Source organism: Pelodiscus sinensis, chromosome 28, assembly GCF_049634645.1.
Source record: "Pelodiscus sinensis isolate JC-2024 chromosome 28, ASM4963464v1, whole genome shotgun sequence".
NCBI classification, from domain to species: domain Eukaryota; kingdom Metazoa; phylum Chordata; order Testudines; family Trionychidae; genus Pelodiscus; species Pelodiscus sinensis.
In genome coordinates, this window is record NC_134738.1 from 15,036,880 (window position 1) to 15,056,800 (window position 19,921).

The 19,921-nt window shown below is 44.4% G+C and overlaps 1 protein-coding gene across 3 annotated transcripts; it reads right to left on the reverse strand.

The window, feature by feature from the left end:
- Positions 1-266: 266 nt before the first annotated feature.
- RAB11FIP1 (RAB11 family interacting protein 1) lies at positions 267-17,923 on the reverse strand. Of its 3 annotated transcripts, none has more exons than XM_075910633.1 (6): positions 17,489-17,923; positions 11,558-12,006; positions 9,789-10,638; positions 6,529-8,616; positions 5,689-5,788; positions 267-3,759 (listed from the first exon to the last, which is right to left on the reverse strand). In XM_075910633.1, the coding sequence occupies exons 1-6, from the start codon at positions 17,836-17,838 to the stop codon at positions 3,544-3,546; spliced, it is 4,053 nt and encodes a 1,350-aa protein (XP_075766748.1). In that variant the 5' UTR covers positions 17,839-17,923; the 3' UTR covers positions 267-3,543. The 3 variants fall into 3 exon arrangements, with proteins under 3 accessions (XP_075766748.1, XP_075766751.1, XP_075766750.1); XM_075910636.1 differs by having other exon boundaries at positions 6,529-6,714; positions 17,489-17,917; XM_075910635.1 differs by lacking the exon at positions 17,489-17,923 and adding an exon at positions 15,969-16,668.
- Between the last annotated feature and the right edge of the window lie 1,998 nt (positions 17,924-19,921).

Consider the following 19,921-nt stretch of genomic DNA (forward strand, 5'->3'; position numbering starts at 1 on the left):
TTAACCATAGGAGGCTCGGGTACACTGTAAGCAATCATGTATGGCATAAAATGATTTCACCATGCAAGCTTTAGGAACTACTGAGATTATAGCTAATGCAATTTTCTCTATGATGGAAAAGATTTATTCCACTCTGCAGGGCCACTGCAGAACAGTTCACCAAACTATATGCATTAGCAATTTGTCCATTACATTGAGGTCTCTCCATTCTACCTTGTGCATTTTCTAGCACTTTCAGAATCCAGTGAAAAAACCAAGAGTGTTCAAACACTGAATTAAAAGTTTTTATTTTAGTGTTCCATAAAAGAGAATGTCAGTTTTAAAACCAAGAAGTACCCAAACTAACAAAGCAGAAAATATAAACATAAAAATACATTTGGATCTTTCAATATTAAACATTCAATAAGGAACTGTACAGGTGTTTGGGGGGAAAAAAGCTTTATAATCTTATGAGTATTCATATTAAATACCTTGGCTCAATAAAATGTCCAGTCTTTGTATACTAAAACCCTTCAAACAACATTGCCAATGAACATTTCAAGGTACAATAAGATTGTGCAACTTTTTCTACAGCTAATCAAGTAGCAGAATGGCCTGCAAAGGACCACTCTCTCTCCTGGCAGTGCCCAAATCTCATCAGTAAACGAGAGATACCAGATTGCAACCAAGAGATCAAGCCTCAGTGTGTAAGAGCAACCAAATAACCTTCTGGCCGACAGACTCCAAGCTACAACTGGTATAAAAGACCCCAATAAAATTCTATGGTCCCATTTTGGAAGCAGAACATCAGAACTGTAAGTGGAATGTTATCAGCAAATATTAAAACCATAGGGTTAAAGCTCTCTCAAGATAAGAATGTATTTGGTTAATGATAAACATCTTTGTGAAGTATTTTTCCCTAAAGCAGCAGGTGCAATATTACTAACAATGGCTGCAGCTGCTGGAGGTGTACCTTAATACCACAACAGGAGTACAACTGTTTAAAAAAAATCACTTCAGCTCATTGGATTAGTTCACATTAGTTTAGAATATAAAGCAAGTCCAACCACTATGATAACACCAGTTTCAAATTCAGAATGTTTAGCTACTGCTCAAAAGGCACCAAAGAATAGAGATCTCCACAGCTCTCATACAGTTGGCAAGCTATGGAATCAAGTCCTGAAGGCAGTTTTGTAAAGTGAGATACAGCTACAATTCAGTAGCATAGAGGCAATTGAAACTGATGTTTCTTCTTCCACACTATTTCAAGGCACAAGCAGCTGTCATTTTCAGTGGAAGATAGCTAGTTGCATGCATATTGTCTGGGATAGGGAAACTTACCCCTGACCTGAAGTCATCTGCTCAAACACTCATTACTACGACTAAGTACCCGAGGCCCTAAAAGGAACATTACAAACCTTAAATCTTTCATTCATAGTATTAAGAGTTATTTCATTTATGGTTTTCCTTGAAGGAACCTTGTATGATAGGGAAGTTAAGCCTTACTTATACAGAACTTTTATAATCACAAGTCAGTCTTTACAAATACACAGAACAGCATATATATTCATTCATACTGATTCCAGTAAACATACATTTCTTTTATTAAAATAAATTAGGTTTTACTACAAAATACAGCATCTGAGAAAAATGTACAGTAGTCTCCAGCATTTTGTGAAACTATTGAATGTTAGACTAATAAAAGTCTTAACAGGAAATTCAACTAGTCTCACCTGTCATTAAAGTGCTCTAATGTAAGGAATACTGTGAAACTGTGCCCTCCTAAACTATGGGTGAATCATCACTCAACTTTGGGGAAGACTTAATGGAACCTTTCACCTGGATGAAGGGTAGAGTTGTTGTTTTTATTGTTTCACAATACATGTTGGATCTTAAAACAGATTATCAAAAGTAATATTGTATCACTAACCCTCTCTGCCTTCAAGAAGCCAATTTGAGAGCTGTGACACAGATGTTAAAATTGAGCGCTTGCCACCAAAAAAAAAAAAAAAAAAAAAAGATTCAGTCCCAACATTAAGTGTGGATACAAATTAATGTTGAATACAAATCACAACTTTCCATCAAAGTGCTGAATTTTCCTGAAGATTCTTATCATCGCTATCCTAAAAGAATGATTTGGAGTAAGCCTTCTAAAATGATTGTTTATTGGTGTCTTGCTGTTTGTTATCAGATATACATGAGAAATGCATATCCCATAGCACACTGCATAATTACAGCAGACTAAGGCAAATGATTCAGACAGAGGTATCAGATTATCTTGCAGAATAGCAGCACAATGTCTTCTAATTACACTTCAAATAAAACTTATTCTAACATTCTCAACCACATCTTATTACAGGGAACTAGACATTTTTAAGACACCATTTGAATGTTCCTTTATTAAGAGAACCATGTCACATATGCCTTTTACTTTATCCACATATTTACCCAATGTAGGTTTCATACAAATCAGCTACATACATCCTAGTTTCCCAAATACAGCATGTTTGAAAATCTGATCTTGAGTGGCACAATATAAAAGTCATCACATGACTTGCTGTGCATAGCAACATAAACAAACTAAGCACCTATACCACAAGGGACACAGGTGCATACATGTTTATACAGGATACAGAGTGAACTGTGTGGCGCTGTTTGCCCCCCAGTTTGAACCACCACCTTCAAATCAGGAATACGATGGCTATGAAACAAAACAGCTCCCAATTCAGACCACTACATGGTCTATATTTCATACCTGTTCTTTAATCCTCTAGGAAGATGGCAAGTGCAACTTTGTTTGATTTTTGTTGCATTGAAGAGTCTGCTCAGAGCACCGCTTTGAATTTTTCACCATTAGATTTACACAGGCTTGGCACTTCCCTTCCCAAAATGAGAGGCAGGCACTTGGCTAGTACAAATCACATTTTCACGTAGATTTAAATGCCGTCCAATTTTACAGATTTAGAATAAGGCCACTTATGGTTACCAAAACCTCTTTCTGGAGAGCATTCCAACTTCTGTAATATAATTATCTGAACACAGCAATCAAATGCTTGGATTAGTGTATGTGATGACTTATATTGCACAACTTAAATCATATTTAAGAACTATTGTTTCTCAGATTGAGAACATGGTTCAGTTTTTAAACCCCAACCCTTAAGCTAAATTCTCAGTACTACTAAATTACAGAAATTCAAAAGCCAAGAACCATTAGTGTCTCACTGAGAAAAGACTTAAAAAAAACCTTCAGAGCCTCATGAATCTCAAGCCTACAATCAGTTTCTTTAACAGTGCTTCCCAGGTGGTGAGAAAATATTTACAGCCTACCAGAAAGAAAGGTGGAAAACTTCTGACTATTGTATTTTTGGCTTATGTGTTCAAGACCTGGTATAATTATTAACTGGCCTCCAGATAAGTAGAATCAACTTTTGCAAGAGACACAGAAAGGTGACTGTTTTGTAGGTAGCAGGTACCAAAACATCAGTAGCGTCACATGATCTACCTGTGAAGTTTGAACAACAAGATGGGAGTTCAGTCCTTTAGCCAGGTTTATTGGTAGAGGTTTTATATCCTTCCAGCTTTTTGCATTTGAGACGTAGCCCGAAGAATGTTGGGGGTTTCTTCCATGACTCTGACAAGCAAGTTATCAATGTAGTCTTCTAGCTCCCGCACCTGGAGCTCTCTCTTTGTAATGGTATCCTTCTGTCTCAATACCAGCTGGATCAGCTCATCATGTGTCAACTGAGCATAAGCATAGGCAGGGTCTGAAGGATCATATTTCTTTTGGAGAGAAAAAAGACACAGAGTCAGCGCAGAACTAAGTGTTTTACTGTAATATGAGAAGATTGCCCAATGATCTTTGTATTCAGGTAAGGCTGAAGAATTCCAGGAATAATATTGGTTACCAAAATAATTTCTTTGCTCTTCAAAGAAATTATTGTACTTTACATCTTGTTAAAATTTCACACAACTGGAATTTCAGGATTTATTACTCATTACAACTTTAGCACACAGGAAAAGCAAGTTCCCCAGAGCTAAAGCCGGCCACATTTGCAGCACCAGCAATGACAGGGAAAAGCTGCAAGACCAAAGTAAAGTGACACAAATGTAACTTATTGCAGACACACATCTGTTAGGCCACTTCACAATGGCAGCTGGAAAGGACAACAGATGTTCATGCACTACCAAAATGTGGTCAGGTGGAGCTTTATAATAATAGATTATGTGGAAAGGAAAGGAACAGGAAGAATATTTAAGCACTGCACTTTTAAGGCCCAAGAATATCTGGTACTATAGGATTTAGGAAGTCCAAGGTATTTATTCAAAGGGGAAGACGGACTCAAAATGAGACAAAATTTGGAAGAGGAAACATTGCAGCAACAAAATGCAAGTTTTCCATAGCCTTAATTTTATAATTCAGTACATGTCAGTAATTTATAGTAATATGTGAACGCTAGGTTTGCATGTGGGTAAAGAGTAAATTTGAGTCCGTAAGAAAGGGCAGATGATTTGTGCCCCCGGGATATCAAAGGCCCAAAGACATGGATAAAAAACTCCCTGTGTGGACAGCAAGACAGAAAATAGTTTTGTTGTTGCACACCCAAAGTGTGGTCTGGAAACCCCAGACACTTAAGAAAACTGGCTTCTCTAGACTCTGAAGGAGCAGCACACAGTTTACTTGAAAATATTCAACCTTTCAGTCAAATTTTTCTTTTGTGACCATTTACTTAGAAGTCCCAAAGCCTGAGCAGTAACATCTACATGACTATTTTCAGCACTGAAGCAGGAGCCCAGGTCAGCTGTCCCAGGCTGAGATTTGGGGGAGGGCATGCAGGCAAACAGACATTCCTTAAGATAAGGAATCCCGCATAAAAATCCAGTTAGTGCCTGGATTTTGGAATCAGAATTCTCTCAGAGCATGTTTCACTCTGATTTTCAAGACCTTTCATCTAATGGTTTCCCAGGGATCAGAACTTATGCAACACTAAGACAATACTTTTCAGAGACCTCAGGGGAAGAGAAATAAGATGAAAGCTTTTAGCCATGCACTTTTAGAAACAGAACCTATTTTTGTGAGGTGACGTTTTACTGCTTTAGAAAATGGGCATTTGGCTTTTCAGACTGCAGAGGAAATTCTCCACTGTGGAAGCTACCAATGCAGCAAATTACAAGGTTATGGGTCCCAGGAGTCTCTGCTGAAAGGAAGATCAGTAGTGACTACCTGCCACCATCCCGGAGGATCACCCAGTAAGCAGACTCCAGGCTATGGTGACCTCACCCCTCACACTGTTGTCAGTCCAAAGTAGCATGTTCCCGGTCACCCTCCATCTGAGGCGCTCCTACTAGCTATCTTCCTGGCTCACAATCAAGCCTCCCCATCAACCCACCCATCTTAGTAGGGTACCAAAGAGCACTTCTGGCTTTACTCCTGTAGTACAGCCACAGTTCCTTGAGACTCCCAATCAGGAGACTCTTTATGCTCTGAAGTTATGTGCAGTGAATAAGAACAAAAATGAATTCAATTTCTGCCTCCCAACCCTGGGAAACAGAGAACATAAGGAGATCTTTTAGCAGATATGGTCCAAGTGTCAGAGCCAAAAAAAATCTAAGTTACCTTGAGGAGGCAAGTGCACGTTGAGTGTCCTGGAAGCGATAGAGTTTACAATAACCAATATTACACTCTAACCTGAGTTTCAATTTCTTTCATACCTTTCTGTTGCTCTCAATCCATTTTTCATTTGTGGATGGAATCAAATTTTTGGTATGTAAATTATTTGCTGTGGTGTTCATTGGCTTCACAGGATGAGGTCTGAAACAAAACCACAACCCTGTTTAGGCAGTTCCTTTACATTTTGATATCCCATCACAAGCAAAGCATCCAACAGGTTCCTAAATTCAGTCAGACTAAACATGGGGGAATTTAATGAATTTTCTTATACACCTCAAGGTACAAGAAATTCAGTTTCAGAGCGGAGTTCTACCTCCAAGTATACTCTTCCATTGGCTGTACATGCACACACATGTACTCTGTCTGCTCTGCTGACTTATTTTTATTGCATTCAAAAACAAGCAAAAAAGGTAACTGGAAAATTAAAAGTCTACAAGCCAAATCCCTCTTGGACAGCAGATTTTTTATTTTCTCTGAATGGAAGATTGTGGCATGAGGCACACTAGATGCCTCGGTATAAACTTTAGCCAGATCCAGCTGTCAACACCAAAATGTTCCTGAATGTAAACAAACTGCTATAAATAACAGCAGTATGGGATGGTTAGATCTGCACAAAGCCCTCCCACTGATCATTGTAAAGTTACGGGTGCACAGTTGTGCTTGGTGCAATCACTGGTTTTTTTTTTATAATTAAGTTTAGGGGGCAATGATCTTTCACTGGTACAATATTATACAGATTTTTGACTGTGCCCATAAGTCAGATCAAATTAAGATTGTATGAAGTCACATCATAATGAAAAAAAACTATACCATTTATGTACAATAAATACTTTTTTTCTTGTTGTAACAAGAATTTTCTATGTATTTCCCCACATTCTCACCTGTGCTTAACAGGCACACTTCCATCACTCTGCTGTGTTCGATTGGGAAATGTCTCAGAGGGTGAAACCCATGCCTGAAGCAGCTTCTTCTTGCCTGCATTTTCAGCTTTATCACTGAAGCTCTCTGCCGGTTGCTTTTTCACTGATTCTGCTCTAGTACTGTTGCAAGTGCCAGATTGGAGGGAACTAGAAAAAGCGGAGAGTTGAGAAGAACTGGACAGGGAGGTAAAAGAAATTGATTTTTCAGTGGGCTCAAAAAAATCACTCTTCCTATTTTCTTTAATACTGCTAGATTCCTTCCATTCCTGTTCCTCAACACCACATTCATGCTCGCTGGGGTACGACAGCGTATCTAAACCCAACTCACTAATCTTGTTGCTTGCACTATGAATGTCTACTTCTGATTTTAATTTGGATGATTTGCTAGATGTAAAAGTATCTTCAGAGCCATCTTTCTCTTCCTGAAGCAATATACTTGCTCTATCAGTAGAGCTTATATCTGAACTCAGTTTGTTTTCAGTAACTGACAATGAATTGTCAGTATTTTCAAGACACTGATTTTCAGTATTTGGAAAACGTCTATCAATTGCTGTTGTTTCATTATTCTTTTTATAATTGTCTAGGAGTTCATCGTCAGATCCTACTTCTGGAATAACTGGAAGGCCAACCAGCGTTAGATTCTGATCAGCAGTATCTGGAAAGGCAGCCTTCAGATCTGTCCTACAGTCAAACAATGAATCATCATGACCATAAGCTTTGTGTTTTAAGTGTCCATTATCGCTATCATCTTTGCCAAGATGTATAGTTGACAGAGTGGCAGTTTTTAATAAGCTGTCACTTGCTGGGTTTTCATGTGGGTTCAAGGGATTCCCATTATGAAACACAAATCCAGACCCAGACATGCTGCTGTCAGATGGAATAAGCATCTCTTGGTCTTTCATTCTGTCAGTCAGAGAAACAGGTACACACTTATTTAGTTTTACAGCCTTTCTAGGTGTAGGCTTTGGCTTTGCAAATAGAGGACTGAGTTCAGTAACATCCTCTGACTTGTTAGTGTCCTTAGGGAGCAATGTGTGAACTCTCGGGATTGGTTTTGGCAGCTCCACTTGAAGGGAAGAGCCACTTTTGACAGCATGAGTTGCCTTGGACTCTAATGTGAGCCCAAATTCTCCCATTTTGTGAGAACGCTCAATTTTCTTTTCACTGCATATTTCTTGCTCCTCATTTAATTTGCTTTCAGGAGAAGATGGCTGTACCACAGCCTTCTTAGGTGAAAGGCTATAATTAGATTGGGAGAGAGAAGTTGGTTCTCTGCAGTCTTTCCACATTTCAGCACTTGTACTGTTGGTTTCAACGTCATCCAGAACAGTGTTCTCATTGTTCTGAATAGAATTCCTACTTTCATCACTGAGTTTAAATGAAGGGTAGCACTCCATATCCAGCACAGGGGCAAACCCTTCTCTCTTGTCTATTGTGGCTAGATCTGTAGTAAACCTTTCTTCACACTGATCAGGGTGCCCTCTCTCATGCTGCTCTCTGTCTAAAGCTGCAGCATGACTTCTGCTGGAATCAGTATTTTCCAGCTCAGCAAGGGGGACGGTCACTGACTGCTTAATGCCTCTGCTTTTGCTAGAAACAGCAGAAGGAAGGGAGAAAGAAGAGGGAGGACTAGTAAAGCTTTTGAGGTCTTGCCCTTTTGATTCCTGTCCCAGGTTAGATACAAAAGGGTTAATGTCAACAGAAAGGTGAGAAGAAAGGGGAGGAGGAGAACCATGTCCCAGAGTTGTGGGAGGATGAGGGAAATGCAGAAGAGGATTAGTGAAGCTTTCAGAGTCTTGTGTTTTGGATTCCTGTCCCTTGTCAGAAATTAACATGTTATTGTCATTAGAGCATTGTCCAGTACCAAGAGATGGAGGAAGAGACATACTAGAGTTTGCAGAGTCTGGTGCTTTAAATTTTTGTTCCACTTTAGAAGCAAAAAGGTTACTGTCACTACTAGAATGATGTGCAGAAGGGAAAGCAGGAAGGGAATTAGGTACAGATGTAGCAAGCGTGGCTTTGGTTTCATCCTCTGAAGACACTCCCAGTCTGTAAAAGGGACAAAAAACTTGCATGTCAGTTGCAGATGCAACATGTGAGAGACAGGCAAAGACAAGTCTTAAAGGCAGATTTCACAAAACCTGCAAAGAAACTGCAAGGATTTAAGAGTTTAACGGACCAATCAACCAAGCTTGAAATAAAATGTATGTTTAAATATTTATGTATGTAATACCAATACTTATGATGCTAAAAACTTCTGTTGGAAAGTTTGCCACATGCAAATCAAAGATTACTAGCACAATCTACTTTTAAAGCAATTGTACATTCATTGGCATCCAGGACATAAGTATTAATAGCATAATAGTTTAAGACGTTTACATTTACACACAAGGTATTCAAACAAATGTAACTTAAAATGTAGTGTTAAAGATAGCTTGGGATCAATGTTTCCTCTAATCTTTTCCATCCATGGGTGGTTTTCCCCCATTCATGTGTGGAATAATTTTTAGGTGCACTGAAGCAAGTACAAGTGTGCCGCCGCGCCCCCCCCCCCAATAAAAAAAACAAAATCTAGTTGTGGCTGCTCTGCGAATCAGCTGTTGTCATCTGAATTTATCCTGAGAGACTGCACAAATGCACAGCTTACAGGGAACACAAGATACTTGTTAGTAAGGCTATGCTTCTTATGAGCAAGTCACAGGGCAGAATTTCTGAAAAAAGTCACACAGAACCACAGAAATATACTTAATGAAACAGCAAATGATGCCAGTGGCAGATGTGGTCCAAGATTTGCCATTCTCCAGGCCAAAGCAATAGGTACAGGGAAAGGCTTAGTTAAAGATATTTCAGCCTTTTATCATACTATCAAACTTAGTAAGGCGTTTTTTGTTTTGGATTAATAGAACAACATGGAATAAATGATTCCACACTATCTGAAAAGATACAGGCTCTAAAAACATTATGGTAGTGCATACTCACCTGTAAGAAGTTGAATTCATTATAAATATTAACTTCCATTCTTACCAAAAATCTTAATAAATGTATATCTGGTTTAGCTTGCATCTAGTGGTGAAACACACAAGTCCACCACCAAAAAAAAAAAAATGTTGTAGAGGACAACAGCTACAGAAATATTACGTTGGGGCAGGAAGTGGTACGCCTAACTATATGTCTGCTGTGCTTTATATCAGTATTTGAAACTGAAAACTAACAAGACTCACCTGGGTTTGACAGCTTTGGTTTGGATTGTCCTTGCAGAGGCTGCAGACTTTTCTGGTTTCTGTTCTTCCGTGACCGCCTCGTCAAAAGGGTTACGCGATTGCTTGTTTTTGGGGACATCTGCTATGTTGCTGTTTTCTGAAGTACTTGCTTGGTTGCTGTCCTTAGGGATTTCAATAGGTTTTACCTCTTTTTCATTCTTCTTTTCTTCAAGAGGATTGGCTTCTCTCTTCTTTAAAGTCATGTCAGACATACTTTCTACATTGCTGTTTTTCACTATTTCCTTTCTTCCTGTGACTAGAGACAACAAAGTCTTCTTATTCTCCTGTTTTTTTTCTTCTTTAGTTTCTTCTTTTGTCATTTCTAAACTCAATGGAGCACTATTTTCCAGTAAATCACCACCACTAAGCAGTTTGTATGATGGCAGGGTCATAGACTTAAAGGACTCCAGTGAGGGAGACCCGGGTAAACCTCTAATAGGAGAAATTCTTCCTGATTTTTCGTGTACCTTAGTGGATTTGGAAGACAAGTTTTCTTCTGATTCAGAGGGCTGGATTTTCCTGAACATTTGAGGGGAAGAGGAAGGAGTATTCTCCTTTGACAGAGTTTCCTTTTTCGTTTCACCTTCCTGCCTATAAACATGATTGCCATTGATACACACATTGGATCGGGATGTGGGATCGGGATCAGGATTTTTAGATTTAAGGCCACTGAATAAGGAGAGCCCTTCTTTCTTGGTGTTGCTGGAAGTTATTTGGCTTAGTTGCTTATTGTCTTCACTTGCTGTTCTCTTATGAGCCATGAGTACAGGAACATGAAGTGAATTATCTTCAGCTTTGTTTCCAAAGGCCTCTGGAAAAGAAAAAAAAAAAAGGTCATTCAAGCAATGAAAAAAATTTCCCTAAGACAATGGTCCCCCAACTTGAGGATCAGTCCACTCTTTACTCCCCAATCCAGAGCCAGGGGACTTGGACAGAAGCAAATGGGGGGAGGGGGAATGAAGGCTGGGACCACATCTAGGGGACACTGGGACTGCAGCTGGAGGGGACAGTCTAGGGCTAAGAGTGGGGCCACAGCCAGGCTGTAGTGGAAGCTGGAAGCCTGAAGCCAGGCCCTTGGCCCAGTGTGGCCTGCAGCCTCGACAGACCAAGCTGGGCACAGGACTAAGAACTCTGCTGCAGGCAGAACTGGAACAGAGCTGGGGATGGGGTTAGTGGGGCTGCTGGTACTCTCCTCCCGCGCTCTTCCCCACCCCAGGGGACTGGCCCAGACCCCACTGTGCTCCTTCCATAGTTTAGGTACATCTGCGATATCTCTGCATTTCAATCTTTGAAATGCACAAAAGCCCCTGCTGGGGCTCTTGTATATTTCAAAGAAGCAGCGCACGCATGGAGCCTGGAGCCAGCAGGGCACTCAGAGCCCCCCAGCTCCAAACTGCACTTCTGCTTTGAAATGTACAAGAGCCCCAGCAGAGGCTTTTGTGCATCTCAAAGTTGGAATGCTGACGCTGAGCCCCTGCCCCTTCCATGGAGCTGGAGGGAACCGGCTTAAGCCAGCTCCCCCCAGCACCCGCTCATCTCCCTCCCACCCCCCACCCTCGTTGTCTCTTTCTGACAGAGGCAGCACGGGGGGGGAAGCATCTAGTCGACTAGTCACTTACATCCCTAACAGACCAATTTTTTTTTAATTAACAATCGTATCAAAGCTACCCTCTTTTGAACAAAGATTTAAGATACTAAACTGTATTACTACTGTGCGGGGGAATACTCACGTTCTGAATTTGGAGAAGCAGATTCTTCATCATCATCATCCCCCCATTTTGACTGAAAGTCACTAGGTTTAAGCCTAACTTTCTCGGTCACTGTCTGAAAAGGAGGTAAAACTGACATGGACTGGGACAGGGAGTTTTTCTGCAAACCAGGTTTAGAAAACAGGGTTTTGAACTTGGATTTTTTCTTGTCTTTCTCAGGTGATTCCTCTTCACTATCAGCTGGTGAGTGAGTGATGCTGGGAATGATGGCGGAAGCAGTGTCAGGCAATCCATTGGTCCGCTTTCCTTTGAGTTTGCCTTTCAGCTTTCCAAACGGAGACCGGGACTTGTCTTTCATGGATAAATCAAACATGCTGGCTGTCATGTTGCTCCTCGTGAATTGAATATCCACCTCAATTTCTCCTCTCTCTTTTTCTTTCTTGCCTGGTTTGGAGTGAAGAGTATACCACCTGCAAAAGAGAGAACATTTTAAACAAGCTTTAAAAACCAACTCTAGTTAAGCAAAAATAGCTTATAATTACAGGGTGTTTTTAATAGACTTTCCAATATAGATAAATCCATGAAAGATCACAAAAGTGCAGAACAGCATTAATGGATTAGATATATTTAGTAAACCATAAAGCAAGCCACAGAAAAATATGGCAGAGGGGAAAAAGAAAAACAAAACAAGCTAGCTGGGAAACTTTTTCATGTCTAGCACAAGGACCAGAGAGCTTACTGTTGGCAGAAGATAGGGATGTGAATGGTGAACTAGTAAGTTTACCGGTTATGGTTAATCGGCGGCCCAGCCTGGCCGAAGCAGCCCTGGCCCATGATGGGGAGGAGGGCCAGGCCCACAGAGCCACATTGCAGGCAAATGATCCCAGTTTAATGTTGAATATTTAAAGCTTTTTTTTTTTTTTTTTTTTTTTTAAAGGAATGCAACTTCTATCATCTTAAGTTCAGCCGTCATGTCTAGGAAACATTGTGCAAGTAATAGCTATTTACTTTCAGCCACACAATCTCTGCATTATGATGCAAGAAACTGTAGGCACCTTCCCCACAGACTACTTAGTGAGCAATGTGCATGTCAACAGTCACTGCCAAGATTATATATACTCTGTGTACTGTAACTAAGGGCATTTCTACACGGGTAGGCAGGTGTGTAAAATCAAAAAAAGCCACTCCTGACCGAAGAAAGTGCCAACATGGACAGCTCTAGGTCAGTGGGAAACACTCTCCTGCAGTCATGCCTTTGGGAAGATATAATTATGCCGACCTAAGAGCTCTCTCCTGCCAGCACAAATCAGCTACACAGGAGCCTTACAGAGGCAGTACAATTGTGCTGCTGTACAGTCCATAATGTAGACATAGTGGAAGGATAAGAAGAAAAAGTTCAAATGAAAATGGTGGGTTATTTTATCATATCCTCTTCAACAAAATTTAAAACAAATCTAGTAGCCAACAGCCAATGACAAGGAAGGTTCAATGTAAGAAGCACAATATGAAAAGAGTTGACAAAATTTTGCTTTCCTAGAGGCATTACTAGGTTTGTTCTTAATTTTCTTTAGATCTTTTCATAAAAACAAACCTGGAAGAATCCTACACTGCTATCTATTGCAGCGTGTTGCCTGCAGGCAAAAGCATGTCATATGCCATCTTTCCCAATGCATTTTGAGAAACAGCTACATTCTTCATTAGACATTTATGTTTGAGAGCTCTTCCACAGACTGCTACACAGCTTTGTCAAGAACCACCAAGCATTTGCTTATGGGCCAAGCTGGTGCCAATGTTCCTGTATGCCTCATTTCAGTTCAGGGCTTTTAAAAAAGCATTAGCCCCTGGAAGAAAACTACACCAAACCCAGCATTCATGGCTGTCAGTCTTTTGAGAGGAGGCTTTGCATGGACATAGTTTACAAGAGGCGAGTGCTGCCAAATCTATCACTTTTGTGAAGATAAAGGCCAAACTGGCCCTCCTGAGATTACTTAGCAGCTGATCTTGCTACTCCTGTGAGTTAAAAAACAAAAACAAAAAAACCACTCACTAACAAGCATTAGTCTGTAATGTGGTTTGTGTGTTAGTCATAGTTATTCCATTAAGAATAATCTCACAGTAGAAACCATAATCTTACTAATTTCAGAGCAGCCAAGAACATTTACATTAAAACAGAAAATACTCAAGTAATTTTGACCTAACTGTACAAGGCTAGCAAGAAAAATCTTTAACTTCATATAGCTTCCATTACACAGTTAACCGAACCTAATACTTTATTGAATTAGCTACTATTCCGGGAGATTATGTCCTTTAAAGGTATTTATTTATTAAGAACAAGAGTGTTTGACTTGGATTGTACAACACTTTCATTCTTCACCTAAATAATTGGCCTTTACAAACATGCCAAATATTTTTAGGTAACTTTACTCTTCTCAGTGCTAACCATGACTGCTTCTTTTCAAAGACTCATATGCAAAAGCCAAGTATCTCAAAACGGAAAACTTCCCACTAACCCATAGTGCCTCCACAACAGAAAAAAAGTTAAAAAACATACATTGACTAACCTATAAACCCAAGTTTTAGTCTCCCCGGATATGACTAGCCAAAGACTGACCTCAACGCTGAGTCAATAAGACAGTTTCATCTCTTCAAAGGAAAGGATTTTTCTTCTAAATAACACAAGCAGTCAGACTTTGCCATTGTCTATACTACCAAGCTTTGTCAATAAAACGTCTCGACATCCAAAAGCCGATGAAACACATATTGCCAAACATGGTGTTCACACTTGCTCCCTCTGTCCATAGATCATGTCCACTCTGTGGGCACCATCATTGACAGTGTAAGACCTTGTCTATACTTAATGGGAGATCGAAATTCCAGGGTTCAATTTAGCAGGTCTAGTACAGATCTGCTAAATCGAAAGCTGATGGCAAGTTTTATTTTTCCTGCTATGAAACACATACAAGAGAACAGTCACTCTAATTTTGAAGTCATCTTATTATTAATGATATTTCCATCCCAGTATCAGAAGGGTACAGAAGCACAGCAAGGGAAAATTTTTCTGTTGGGATGCAAATAAATTTTCATTTTACAACTATGCTAATAAACATGCTTTTTACTTCACCTTTAATATGCTTGACCTAACTAAAACCACTTCCAATAAGTCAGTGCATAGTTATTAATTCAGCTTGAAAAATCAGAAGCCAATAACCTCTTGGAAGCAATGATGCCTTAAAGAGTAGTTAAACACATACAGAGTACATAAAAGCAAAGACACTAAAACCAGAACAAAACTCCACCTTTCAAACACATATTGTTTAATAAGCACATAGCTAAAAGGCACTGTCGTCTTCAAAGCATTTTGAAAACATTAATCTTCATTCCTATTGTGAACTCCATTGTTCATCCTCCCACTTATCCTTAAGGATGGTATGATTCGACCCACAGGATTCAAACTGTGTCGGGCACTCATATAAAAAGGGACACAGAGATCCTATCTATGTCCGTTTGCAAAGAAAGTAAATTGTATTGCAAACATACCAATGTACTGTACAGAACACTTTGTTTTGTAGGGACGTGCTTTCATGGCTTGATTTGACCTGCAGAGCCTTCTGCTGGTGATAGGCTCTTTTTTGTGCACTGATTCTGCAGTATTAGGAGCCAGAAAAACATTTTCTCATTTTATAAATGGAAGAATATGATGAAAAGTACTTGAAGCTGAACATCAAGTCTCAGAATGCCATTTTAAAAAATCATTTTCCTTCAAATCAATCAATCCATATCTTTGTCTTTTCACAAATTGACCATCTATGCTCCTAAATCCAAGCTTTAAATTAAAAAAAAAATTTGTAGCCCTCATGAAAGAATCATTACACGCAAATCCACAAGAAGCAGAGCGGATTCTGTCTCAAAATTTCCAGTAATATAGCCAAGATACATAATTTGTTCCTATTCATCACACTGGCACGTTAATTTAGATGCCTCATGACATCCAACTTCCATGTCAACATTACTTCATAAACACCTGCTCAAGTGTTTATCCTGCAATCTGAAACTGCTCTCCACTCCCTCTCGATGTCAACAGCTTCCTCTCTCCTTACCCACTTGCTAAGCCATTGGCTTCCTCTCACCTGCCAAATTCAGATTAACTTTGCCATGGAATAGCACAGGGATTTCCAACCTGGGGTACGCGTACCCCCAGGGGGTACGAGAAGCTTGTCTAGCGGGTACAGGGAATATTTGGTAAATAACTAGATTGTCCTAATTGAAATATTCCAAAAGTAGTAGTGTTAGTGAAAAAAGTTGTGGATTCTAGAGTCTAGAATTTATTTCCTTTCATATTGAATAGGGGGTACAGGAAGGTTTACTAAAAGCCAAGGGGGTACGGGGACTGAAAAAGGTTGGGAACCCCTGGAATAGCAGAAACATTGCCTACCCAAAAACACACAGGAGAATTTCAGCTGATGTACAGCTCCCCTATTTCTCGGATTCTCTCCTTGTTATTCAAGTGTATATTCCCTGGTTTGCTCTCTCACTTGGCTTCCAGTTCATTTGATGAAGTGGGTTTTACCCATGAAAGCTCCTAAGAACAGAAGAGCAGCCAGACTGGACGAGACCAAAGGTCCCAATGTTCTGTGTGCGACAGTGGCCAATGTCAGATGCCCCAAAGGGAATGAACAGAACAGGGAATCATCAAGTGATACCTCCTCTGTCACCCATTCCCAGCTTCTGGCAAACAGAAGCTAGGGACACCATCCCTACCCATCCTGGCTAATAGCCACTGATGGGCCTAACTTCCATAAATCTATCTACAGGAGGTCCCTGACTTGCGACCGCCTGAGTTCCAACCCCTCTGCACTTACAGAAACAGTTGTAAGTGTAGAAGGGGCCGAAACCCCCCGACTTACGTCCTCAGCCCGCATTTACGATGGCACACGGCGCATGCCGTAAATGAGGGTCTGAATGAGGACGTCCCCAACTTGCAACGCTTCCCCGGGAACCGATCCTGTTGCAAGATTTATACATGTGCGCGCACACACTTTTGGGGGGTCTCCAAAGTGCCACAGGCCCACTCATTTTTAAAGTTACCTTTCCTCCCTCCCTTTCCTTTCACATAACGGGGCCCCCCCTTTTTTTTCCCCTCCACCACATCTGGGGGTGGGTGGGGGGGTTGCCCACTCCCTCCCTTTCCTTTCCGGTTACATAATGGGGCCCCCACTTTTTTTCTCCACCACATCTGGGGGGGGAGGGTTGCCCACGAGTCTCTCGATTCGGCAACGTGTCCGAGGTGTCCTGGGCCCACGGGCTAACCCGGGCCGCCCCGGGAGAGGGGAAGTCAGACCCCCCCCCGGGGGGCGGGACGTGCGTGCAGGAGGGTCTCTAGGGTGGATACCCCCGGGGGGGCGGGGCGGTGGGGGGCGGGCCCGGAGCGCACCCCCCCGGAGAGGTTCTCTAGGGCGGGGCGGTGGGGGGGCGGGCCCGCACCCCCCCAGGAGAGGGTCTCTAGGGTGGATACCCCCGGGGGGGGCGGTGAGGGGCGGGGCAGGCCCGCACCCCCCCGGGAGAGGGTCTCTAGGGCGGATACCCCCGGGGGGGCGGGCCCAGAGCGCACCCCCCCGGGAGAGGGTCTCTAGGGCGGGGCGGTGGGGGGCGGGCCCGCACCCCCCCGGGAGAGGGTCTCTAGGGTGGATACCCCCGGGGGGGCGGGCCCAGAGCGCACCCCCCCGGAGAGGGTCTCTAGGGCGGTGAGGGGCGGGGCGGGCCCGCACCCCCCCGGGAGAGGGTCTCTAGGGCGGGGCAGTGGGGGGCGGGCCCGCACCCCCCCGGGAGAGGGTCTCTAGGGCGGATACCCCCGGGGGGGGCGGGGCGGTGGGGGGCGGGCCCGGCGCACCCCCCCGGGAGAGGGTCTCTAGGGCGGGGCGGGGCGGGCCCGGCGCACTCCCCCCCCCGGCTCACCGGGTGCTGCGGCGGCCGCCCTCGTCCAGCAGCGCGGCCAGGCCGATGTCGGCGCGGCCCAGGAACTTGTCGAGGCCGAGCAGCGCGCGGTGCAGCACGGTGAGCTGCAGGCGGGGCTCGGCGGCGCCCGGCCGGCGCGGCGGCGGCAGCTCGAAGGCGGCCTCCTCCCGCCACTCGGGCGCGCCCAGGCAGCGCTCGGCCACCGACGTGGCGAACCGCTCCTTGCCCAGCGCCATGAGCGCGTACGCGTCGCTGCCGCCGCCGCCCTTGGCCCGCAGCCCCCGGGCCCGCAGCACCGTCACCTGCACGTGCGTGGGCGCCCAGCGCGGCGCGGGGCCCGCCAGCGACATGGCGGACAGACCGACAGACAGACCGAGCGCGGACTGACTGACTGACCCGCGCGCTCCCTGACTGACTGACTGACTGACTGACCCGCGCGCCGCGCGCCGGCGAGGCCGCGCCGCAAATCTCGCGAGAGCCGGGCCGGCCTCCAGCCGCCCCGGGGCACAGCGGCAGGTGGAGGGGCGGAGCTGGGGGAGGGGCGGGGGAGCTGAGTGGCAGGTGGAGGGGGCGGGGCAGAGGGGGAGATGAGCAGAGGCAGAGGGAAGGGGCGGGGCAGAGAGGCAAGTGGGAGGGGCGGAGCTGGGGGAGGGGCGGGGGAGCTGAGTGGCAGATGGAAGGGGCGGGGCAGAGGGCGAGAGGAGCAGAGGCAGGTGGAGGGGGCGGGGCAGAGGGGGAGATGAGCAGAGGCAGAGGGAGGGGCGGGGCAGAGAAGGGGGTGGGGCTGAAGGGGGCGGGGCAGAGGCTTCCTGAGGGGTGGTGGGTGGGGCCAAGGCACCCACGGTTCCCTGCTGGGGGAGTCTCACTTCAAACCAGCACCCCCGGGTGTCAGGGCTCCTCTGGGGCTGCGTAGCGCCCACCCGTCAGCAGCCACCATCTCAGTAACACCTGGCCCGCTGGACTGCCCCAGCCTGCAGACAGCCGCCCCCCAACTGCCCCCTTCCAACAGCCGCCCCCAAGTGTCCCCTTCCAACAGCCGCCCCCCAACTGCCCCCTTCCAACAGCCGCCCCCAACTGCCCCCTTCCAACAGCTGCCCCCCAAGTGCCCCTTCCAACAGCCGCCCCCAACTGCCCCCTTCCAACAGCTGCCCCCCAAGTGCCCCTTCCAACAGCTGCCCTCCAAGTGCCCTGGACATGTGACCAGCCCCCCCTCACTGCCCCCTTCAAACAGCCGCCTTCCGACCCCCCCTTCTCCACAGCCACCTTCCCACTGCCCCCTTCAATCCATTCCCACAGGAACATAGAATGAGTGGCAGGCCCCCCAGGCAAGGGAGGCTGGTGTTTATTTGGCAGGATTTCTGAACAATCACAAGTACAGTATCTCAGCTTGGAGCGTTGTGATTCTATCAGTCAAAACCATCTTTTCACCCTCAACATACCCTGCCATGTTTTCTGGCTTTATACAAGAAAAAGCTGCAAATGTAGGAGTGACCTCTGAGCTTTACAGGTCACTAGAAGCTTCATTCCTTTGGTGCCCTTCCCCTTTTCCGTAATTGACGGTTTTACACCAGGAAGCCTTGTTCTGCCCAGAGAGAAGCGGAACGCAAAGGTGGTTTCTGCAGTTTCGGTGCTGGGCTCATATCAGTGTAATGCTTTCAGGGCGGGGTGAGGATCAGACTGGTTACTCATTTACAGGAGTTGGTAAACAACGATCTCACCTGTTCCCTTAACCACAGTTCCCCAGTAAGAAGCTCTGTAGTCACTCCTTGTGCATGCTCACAGATGGGTGCACTGAGTCTTGCATTGAGAATTTCCTGGAGGTTAGGACCATAAAAGGCTATTAGCCAGGGGATAGAATTGGTGTCCCTGGCCTCTGTTTGTCAGAGGCTGGAGAGGGCTGGCAGGAGACAAATGGCTTGATCATTGTCTTCGGTCCACCCTCTCTGGGGCACCTGGTGCTGGCCACTGTTGGCAGACAGGCTACTGGGCTAGCTGGACCTTTGGTCTGACCCAGTACGGCCGTTCTTATGTTCTTATGAGGAGATTAACTGAGTATTAAAAACAGGAACATTACCTCCACTACAGCTCCTAATCTTGCTAATGCAGGAGTAAATCTTTGGAACATTTCTCTACTATGGACATAAGAGCAGCCAGACTGAGTCAGATGAAAGGTCCATCTAGCCCAGTGTCCTGTCTTCCCAAAGTGGCCAATGCCAGATCCCCCAGCGGGAACAAACAGAACAAGGAAATCCCTCCCCTGTCACCCATTCCCAGCCTCTGGCAAACAGGCTGGGGACACCATCCCTACCCATCCTGGCTAGTAAGTATTGATGAACCTGTCCTCCATGAATTTATCTAGTACTTGGTCTTCACAACATCCTCTGGCAAGGAGTTCCACAAGTTGCCTGTGCGCTGTGAGCAGAAAAACTTCCT

Bases quoted from the DNA above. Each gene is read 5' to 3' on its own strand.
- RAB11FIP1 (XM_075910633.1), bottom strand. From the start codon at position 17,838: ATGTCGCTGGCGGGCCCCGCGCCGCGCTGGGCGCCCACGCACGTGCAG. The intron at 10,639-11,557 runs GTGAGTATTCCC...TTTCTTTTCCAG, and splicing joins TGCTTCTCCAAATTCAGAAC to AGGCCTTTGGAAACAAAGCT. The intron at 5,789-6,528 runs GTGAGAATGTGG...GTTTTGTTTCAG, and splicing joins AGTGTGCCTGTTAAGCACAG to ACCTCATCCTGTGAAGCCAA.